Source organism: Oenanthe melanoleuca, chromosome 25 (assembly GCF_029582105.1).
Source record: "Oenanthe melanoleuca isolate GR-GAL-2019-014 chromosome 25, OMel1.0, whole genome shotgun sequence".
NCBI lineage: Eukaryota > Metazoa > Chordata > Aves > Passeriformes > Muscicapidae > Oenanthe > Oenanthe melanoleuca.
This window is the reverse complement of record NC_079358.1, coordinates 8244208-8252965: the sequence shown is the minus strand read 5'-3', so window position 1 is coordinate 8252965 and position 8758 is coordinate 8244208. Positions and strand designations below refer to the sequence as shown.

At 59.0% G+C, this 8758-nt stretch overlaps 1 protein-coding gene and 1 long non-coding RNA gene across 3 annotated transcripts; one reads left to right on the top strand and one right to left on the bottom strand.

The window, feature by feature from the left end:
- Positions 1 to 1574: 1574 nt before the first annotated feature.
- Positions 1575 to 8750, bottom strand: HOOK2 (hook microtubule tethering protein 2). The gene is made up of 12 exons (XM_056509955.1): positions 8701 to 8750; positions 7549 to 7798; positions 6150 to 6260; positions 5274 to 5361; positions 4488 to 4545; positions 4335 to 4403; positions 4197 to 4244; positions 4070 to 4102; positions 3925 to 3986; positions 3604 to 3752; positions 3450 to 3521; positions 1575 to 1907 (listed from the first exon to the last, which is right to left on the bottom strand). Exons 1-12 carry the CDS (start codon positions 8748 to 8750, stop codon positions 1767 to 1769), a joined length of 1131 nt encoding a protein of 376 aa, XP_056365930.1. The 3' UTR covers positions 1575 to 1766.
- Positions 5365 to 6098, top strand: LOC130262988 (uncharacterized). 2 transcript variants are annotated; one of them, XR_008842241.1, is made up of 3 exons: positions 5365 to 5407; positions 5472 to 5555; positions 6078 to 6098. It is a non-coding gene; the product is annotated as an uncharacterized LOC130262988 (long non-coding RNA). The 2 variants fall into 2 exon arrangements; XR_008842240.1 differs by lacking the exon at positions 6078 to 6098 and adding an exon at positions 5705 to 5729.
- Positions 8751 to 8758: the final 8 nt, after the last annotated feature.

Below are 8758 nucleotides of genomic sequence, written 5' to 3'. Positions count from 1 at the left end.
GAAAAGAGCGGGAAAAAGTGAGGGGAAAAGGGAAAATGTGAGGGGAAAAAGGGCGGAAAAACATGAGGGGGAAAAGGGAAAACGTGAGGGGGAAAAAGAGCAGAAAAATGTGATGGGGAAAAAAGGAAAATGTGAGGGGAAAAAGCAGAAAAACATGAGGGGAAAAAGAGAGGGAAATGTGAGGAGAAAAGAGCAGGAAAATGTGAGGGGAAAAGGGACAATGTGAAGGAAAGAAGGGCAGGAAATGTGAGGGGGAAAAGAGCAGGAAAACGTGAGGGGAAAAAGAGAAAATGTGAGGGGAAAAGGGTGGGAAAACATGAGGGGAAAAAGGGCGGAAAAATGTGAGGGGAAAAAGAGAGGGAAACATGAGGGGAAAAAGAGCAGGAAAACATGAGGGGGAAAAGAGAAAATGTGAGGGGGAAAAACGAAAATGTGAGGGGAAAAATGGCGGGAAAAAGCGAGGAGAAAAGGGAAAATGTGAGGGGGAAAAGAGCGAAAAATGTGAGGGGAAAAAGAGAGGGAAACATGAGGGGGAAAAGGGAAAATGTGAGGGGGAAAAGGGCGGGAAAATGTGAGGGGAAAAAGAGAGGGAAACATGAGGGGAAAAAGAGCAGGAAAATGTGAGGGGGAAAAGAGAAAATGTGAGGGGGAAAAACAAGAATGTGAGGGGAAAAAGGGCGGGAAAATATGAGGGGAAAAAGGGCGGAAAAATGTGAGGGGAAAAAGAGAGGGAAACATGAGGGGAAAAAGAGCAGGAAAACATGAGGGGGAAAAGAGAAAATGTGAGGGGGAAAAACAAAAATGTGAGGGGAAAAATGGCGGGAAAATGCGAGGAGAAAAGGGAAAACGTGAGGGGGAAAAGAGCGGAAAATGTGAGGGGAAAAAGGGTGGAAAAATGTGAGGGGAAAAAGAGAGGGAAACATGAAGGGGAAAAGAGCAGGAAAATGTGAGGGGGAAAAAGGGAAAATGTGAGGGGGAAAAGGGAAAATGTGAGGGGGAAAACAAAAATGTGAGGGGAAAAATGGCGGGAAAATGCGAGGAGAAAAGGGAAAATGTGAGGGGGAAAAGAGCAGAAAATGTGAGGAGAAAAAGAGGGAAACATGAGGGGGAAAAGGGAAAATGTGAGGGGAAAAAGGGCGGGAAAATGTGAGGGGAAAAAGAGAGGGAAACATGAGGGGGAAAAGAGCAGGAAAACGTGAGGGGGAAAAGAGAAAATGTGAGGGGGAAAAACAAGAATGTGAGGGGAAAAAGGGCGGGAAAATATGAGGGGAAAAAGGGCGGAAAAATGTGAGGGGAAAAAGAGAGGGAAACATGAGGGGGAAAAGAGCAGGAAAATGTGAGGGGGAAAAAGGGAAAATGTGAGGGGAAAAAGGGAAAATGTGAGGGGGAAAAGGGCGGGAAAACGTGAGGGGAAAAAGAGAAAATGTGAGGGGCAAAAGGGCGGAAAAATGTGAGGGGAAAAAGGGAAAATGTGAGGGGAAAAAGGGAAAATGTTAAGGGAAAAGAGCGGGAAAACATGAGGGGAGCCCTGTACAATCCCCACAATGTCCCCCCTCATAATAAATCTCCAGCGCTGAGTCCTGAGGCTTTATTAGAAGATTTTATGGGGGTAAAACACACAAGAACCCCCCTGAAATAAGCTACAAAAATAGAAGTGCTAAAAACTCCTCCAAAAAATTAAGGGAGCAAAGTCCAGCCCCCCCCAAAAGGAGGTGGGGATTGTAGTGTGTGCAGTGGGTCCAGCCCAGAGGAATTTTGGGGATCCATCAGCTGAGGGGAGCTCGGCCATGAGGGGCTCGCGCTCGGCGGGCGACCGTGGCCAAGCGCTGCTGGGCCAGGAAGGACTGAGCCCCGCTGGGCAGGGCTCGGGATGGCGTCCCTCCCTCCTGCTGCTGCAGCGCCAGGCCCTGAGGGGACAGCGGGGTCAATGGCGGGGTCAACGGCGGCGCCATCATGGGTGCCCTCACTATGGAGACACTCATCATGGGTGCCCTGATCTATGGAGACACTCATCATGGGTGCCTTCACTATGGAGACACTCATCATGGGTGCCCTCACTATGGAGAGACACTCATCATGGGTGCCCTGACCCATGGAGACACTCATCATGGGTGCCCTGATCTATGGAGACACTCATCATGGGTGCCCTCATCTATGGAGAGACACTCATCATGGGTGCCCTGATCTATGGAGAGACACTCATCATGGGTGCCCTGATCTATGGAGAGACACTCATCATGGGTGCCCTCACTATGGAGACACTCATCATGGGTGCCCTCATTATGGAGACACTCATCATGGGTGCCTTCACTATGGAGGCACTCATCATGGGTGCCCTCATCTATGGAGAGACACTCATCATGGGTGCCCTCACTATGGAGACACTCATCATGGGTGCCCTGATCTATGGAGACACTCATCATGGGTGCCCTCATCTATGGAGACACTCACCATGGGTGCCCTGACCCCTGGAGACACTCATCATGGGTGCCCTCATCTATGGAGACACTCATCATGGGTGCCCTCACTATGGAGACACTCATCATGGGTGCTCGCATCTATGGAGACACTCATCATGGGTGCCCTCACTATGGAGACACTCATCATGGGTGCCCTCGCTATGGAGACACTCATCATGGGTGCCCTCACTATGGAGACACTCATCATGGGTGCCCTGATCTATGGAGACACTCATCATGGGTGCCCTCATCTATGGAGACACTCATCATGGGTGCCCTGACCCACAGAGAGACCCTCACCATGGAGACCCTCACCCACAGGGAGACCCTCACCATGGAGACCCTCACCTATGGAGAGACCCTCACCCACAGACAGACCCTCACCATGGATATTTCACCCCCCGACTGACCCTCACCATGGATACCCTCACCTATAGAGACCCTCACCATGGAGAGGGTCTCCCTCACCCACAGAGAGACCCTCACCATGGATACCCTCACCTATGGAGAGACCCTCACCATGGAGACCCTCACCCACAGACAGACCCTCACCACGGATACCCTCACCCATGGACAGACACTCACCATGGAGACCCTCACCCATGGACAGACACTCACCATGGATACCCTCACCCATGGACAGACCCTCACCACGGATACCCTCACCCATGGACAGACACTCACCATGGAGACCCTCACCCATGGACACACCCTCACCATGAATACCCTCACCCACAGACAGACCCTCACCATGGAGACCCTCACCCATGGACACACCCTCACCATGAATACCTCACCCACAGAGAGACCCTCACCATGGATATTTCACCCACAGACAGACCCTCACCACGGATGCCTCACCCACAGGTAGCTGTGACCCCCCTTCAGCCCCTCCTGTGGTATTTTTTCCCCCCAACCCACCTGTTCCCCCCCTGCAGCCCCTCCAGGTGTCCCAAGGTCCCCCCCAGGCGCTGCTGGACCCCCCCTCACCATGTTGTACCAGGCTGTGACCAGCAGCTTCTCCTCACGCTCCCGCTGGGCCCGGCTGCGCTCCCAGTCGTTCTGAGGGGGGTGTCCAAAAGGGGGGTTCAGCCAAAACTGAACCCCCAGGACCCCCCAAAAACCCCAAATTTAACCCCCTCACCTCCAGGTGCCGGATCAGCGCGTCCTTCTCCTGCAGCTGGCTGCGGAGCAGCTGCAGGACTGGGGCCAAAGGGGCAGTTCTGGGGGGGTCCCCAGGGGATGCTGAGGGGTTTTTGGGGGGTGACCTCGTGGAACCTCTAAATCCTGATCCTGGGTGGGGGGGGAAACAAAGAGGGAGTTTAACCTCCCCAAACCGCCCCCAAATCTTCCTGAGGAAACTGAGGCAGAGTTCATCTCCTGCCCCCTCCCTCCAGACATCACCCCCAGAAACCCCCCAGATTTTCACCCCAAATTCTGATACCCACTCAGGACCCCCTCATACCAGCCCTGGGGGGCTTCAGCTCTTCCTCCTCCTCCTCCTCCTCTCCCTCCGGCAGCTCATCCCTGTGGAAAGTGGGGGGGTCACAAGTTTGGAATTTTGGAAGGCCTCCCCAAATTAACCCTCACCCCCCAAAAAAAAAACTCACAGGTCCTCCGGGGTCTCATCCAGCAGCAAAAACGGGGGGGGAAGTGAGAGAGAGAAGTGAAGCCCCCCAAAAAAATGTGACCCCCCCCCACCAAGACCCCCCAAAATCTCCCCTTCCCCCACTCACCTCCTCCTGCAGCCTCCCCTGCTCCACCCGAGGCTCAGCCGCCTCCAGCCTGCGGTTTTTGGGGGTCATTAAGGATTGAGGGGGGTTCGTTAAGGATTTGGGGGACCCCCTGACCCCCTCCCCACCCCAGTTTCCCCACCTGTGCTGGAGCTGGTCCCGCTGCAGCCGCAGCCGCCGGTTCTCCCGCCGCAGCCGCGTCACCGTGTCCCTGGGGAGGGGAGGGGAGGGGGGACACACCTGGCTGGTCACAAAAATTTGGGGACCCCCCCCCCCCGTGTTTATGGACACCTACCTGAGCTCTGCAGGAAGGATCTCAGCTGCCAAATTCTGGGGAGGGGCTGGGCCTGTGTCTGGGGTGGGGGGGTAAAAGGTGAGTTATGGGCAGGGGGACGAGGGGTGACACCCCAAAATTGTCCCCTGCACACCCAAAAACACCCAGGAGCCCCCCAAAACCCAAAGTGGGGGCTCTCAGGATTGCGCAAGGTCAGGAGTGTGTCCCCTCCTATCCAGGTGTTGTGTCACCTCTCAGGGGTGTCTGTCACCTCTCAGGGAGTCTGTCACATCTCACAGGTGTCTGTCACCTCTCACAGGTGTCTGTCACCTCTCACAGATGTCTGTCACCTCTCAGGGAGTTCTGTCACCTCTCACAGGTGTCTGTCACCTCTTACAGGTGTTCTGTCATCTCTCACAGGTGTCTGTCACCTCTTACAGGTGTTTTGTCACCTCTCCCAGGTATCTGTCACCTCTCACAGGTGTCTATCACATATCACAGGTATCTGTCACCTCTCACAGGTGTCTGTCACCTCTCAGGGTGTTCTGTCACCTCTCACAGATGTTCTGTCACCTCTCACAGGTGTCTGTCACCTCTCACAGGTGTCTGTCACCTCTCAGGGTGTTCTGTCACCTCTCACAGATGTTCTGTCACCTCTCACAGGTGTCTGTCACCTCTCAGGGTGTTCTGTCACCTCTCACAGGTGTCTGTCACCTCTCACAGGTGTCTGTCACCTCTCAGGGTGTTCTGTCACCTCTCACAGGTGTCTGTCACCTCCCAGGGGGTGTGTGGCCCCTCCCACCTCACCTGTCTGGCTCAGGTAGCTCTGCTGCACCTGCACACAGCGCAGCTCCTCGTTGGCCTCGCGCAGCGCGTCCCGCTCCTCCAGCAGCCTCTGGGAGGGTCACAGGTGTCCCCAGGTGTGTCCCACATGTCCCCAGGTGTGTCCCAGATGTCCCCAGGTGTGTCCCTGCTATCTCCAGGTGTGTCCCTAGCCCTCCCCAGGTGTGTCCCAGGTATCTCCAGGTGTGTCCCAGGTGTCCCCAGGTGTGTCCCAGATGTCCCCAGGTGTGTCCCAGATGTCCCCAGGTGTCCCCAGGTGTGTCCCTGCTATCTCCAGGTGTGTCCCTAGCCCGCCCCAGGTGTGTCCCAGGTATCTCCAGGTGTATCCCCAGGTGTCCCCAGGTGTGTCCCAAGTGTCCCCAGGTGTGTCCTAGGTATCCCCACATGTGCCCCAGGTGTGTCCCAGGTGTCCCCAGGTGTCCTCGGGTGTGTCCCCAGGTGTGTCCCAGATGTCCCCAGGTGTGTCCCAAGTGTCCCCAGGTATCTCCAGGTGTGTCCCTGATGTCCCCAGGTGTCCTCAGGTATCCCCAAAGCATCCTCAGGTGTGCAGATATCCCCAGGTGTGTCCAAGGTGTGTCCCAGCTGTCCCCAGGTGTGTCCCAGATGTCCCCAGGTATCTCCAGGTGTGTTTCAGGTGTCCCCAGGTGTGTCCCAGATGTCCCCAGGTATCTCCAGGCGTGTCCTAGCTGTCCCCAGGTGTGTCCCAGATGTCCCCAGGTATGTCCAGGCGTGTCCCAGGTGTCCCCAGGTGTCCCCAGGTGTCCCCAGGTGTGTCCCAGGTGTCCCCAGCTATCCCCAGGTGCATCCCCAGGTGTCTCCACCTTTCCAAGCCTCCCCCACCTCCTTCTCCTGGCTCAGAGCCTCGAATCGCTCCTGCAGGTGCCGGAACTCCAGGTGCCACTTCTCAGCCCTGAGCGCCGCCTCCGCCTGCTGCCCGCTCAGCTCCTCCACCTGCCGGGACCGCGGGGACCGCCGTGACCGCCTGGCACCTGGCCACCTGGCCACTGTGACCACCTGATCACCTGGCCACTGTGACCACCTGATCACTGTGACCACCTGGCCACTGTGACCACTGTGACCACCTGGCCACTGTGACCACCTGGCACCTGGCCACTGTGACCACCTGGCACCTGGCACCTGGCCACTGTGACCACCTGGCCACTGTGACTGCCATGGCCACCTGGCCACCATGACCACCTGGCCACCTGGCCACTGTGACCGCCATGGCCACCTGGCCACCGTGACCACCTGGCCACTGTGACCACCTGGCCACTGTGACCACCGTGACCACCTGGCCACCTGGCCACTGTGACCACCATGGCCACCTGGCCACCGTGACCACCTGGCCACAATGACCACTGTGACCACTGTGACCACCTGGCCACTGTGACCACCTGATCACTGTGACCACCTGGCCACTGTGACCACCTGGCCACTGTGACCACCTGATCACTGTGACCACCTGGCCACTGTGACCACCTGGCCACTGTGACTACCTGTCCACCGTGACCACCGTGACCACCTGGCCACTGTGACCGCCATGGCCACCGTGACCACTGTGACCACTGTGACCACCTGGCCACTGTGACCACCTGGCCACTGTGACCACCGTGACCACCTGGCCACTGTGACCACCTGTCCACTGTGACTGCCATGACCACCTGGCCACTGTGACCGCCATGGCCACCATGACCACCGTGACCACCTGGCCACTGTGACCACCTGGCCACCGTGACCACCTGGCCACCATGACCACCTGGCCACCGTGACCGCCGTGACCACCTGGCCACTGTGACCACCTGGCCACCTGGCCACCACGACCACCTGGCCACTGTGACCACCTGGCCACCGTGACCACCATGACCACCTGGCCACTGTGATCACCTGGCCACCTGGCCACCATGACCACCGTGACCACCTGGCCACCGTGACCACCGTGACCACCTGGCCACTGTGACCACCATGACCACCTGGCCACCTGACCACCTGGCCACTGTGACCACCTGGCCACCGTGACCACTGTGACCACTGTGACCACTGTGACCACCTGGCCACTGTGACCACCGTGACCACCTGGCCACTGTGACCACCTGTCCACCGTGACCACCATGACCACCTGGCCACTGTGACCACCCAGCCACCGTGACCACCGTGACCACCGTGACCGTGACCACCGTGACCACCTGCCCACCAGCCCCGCAGCCACCGAGCCCCTCCCAGCCCCTCACCTGCCCCTCACCTGCCTGCGGGCGGCCTCCAGCTGCGCGCAGCCGGCCTGGGCGCGGCCCAGCTGCTGCTGCAGGTGCGCTGCCCGGCGCACCTGTGCGGCGTGGCGCTCCTCCAGCGCCCGCACCCAGCGCCGCAGCTCGCCCGCCGCCGCCGCCCGCCCACGGTAGGTGGCCACCGCCGCCTCCAGCCGGCCCGCCCGCGCCGAGGAGGCCCTGGGGACAGGGACACCTGGGTCAGGTGTGTGGGGGGGACAGGGACACCTGGGTCAGGTGTGTGTGGGGACAGGGACACCTGGGTCAGGTGTGAACTGGGGGGCAGGGGCACCTGGGTCAGGTGTGTCTGGGGGGCAGGGACACCTGGGTCAGGTGTGTCTGGGGGGCAGGGACACCTGGGTCAGGTGTGTCTGGGGACAGGGACACCTGGGTCAGGTGTGTGTGGGGACAGGGGCACCTGGGTCAGGTGTGTCTGAGGGGGGCAGGGGCACCTGGGTCAGGTGTGTCTGGGGGACAGGGACACCTGGGTCAGGTGTGTGTGGGGACAGGGACACCTGGGTCAGGTGTGGGGGTGGGGACAGGGACACCTGGGTCAGGTGTGTGGGGACAGGGACACCTGGGTCAGGTGTGTGTGGGGACAGGGACACCTGGGTCAGGTGTGTCTGAGGGGCAGGGACACCTGGGTCAGGTGTGAACTGGGGGGCAGGAGCACCTGAGTCAGGTGTGTGTGGGGACAGGGACACCTGGGTCAGGTGTGTCTGAGGGGACAGGGACACCTGGGTCAGGTGTGAACTGGGGGAGGAGCACCTGAGTCAGGTGTGTGAGGGTACAGGGACACCTGGGTCAGGTGTGTCTGAGGGGAAAGGACACCTGGGTCAGGTGTGTCTGGGGACAGGACACCTGGGTCAGGATGTGTGGGGACAGGGACCCTGGTCAGGTGTGTCTGGGGACAGGGACACCTGGGTCAGGTGTGCGTGGGGACAGGGACACCTGGGTCAGGTGTGTCTGGGGACAGGACACCTGGGTCAGGTGTGCGTGGGGGGCAGGGACACCTGGGTCAGGTGTGTGTGGGGACAGTGGACAGGAACCTGGGTCAGGTGTGTGGGGACAGGGACACCTGGGTCGGTGTGTGTGGGGACGGGCACCTGGGTCAGGTGTTTGTTGGGGACAGGGACACCTGGGTCAGTGTGTCTGAGGGGGCACGGACAACCTGGGTCATGGTGTGTG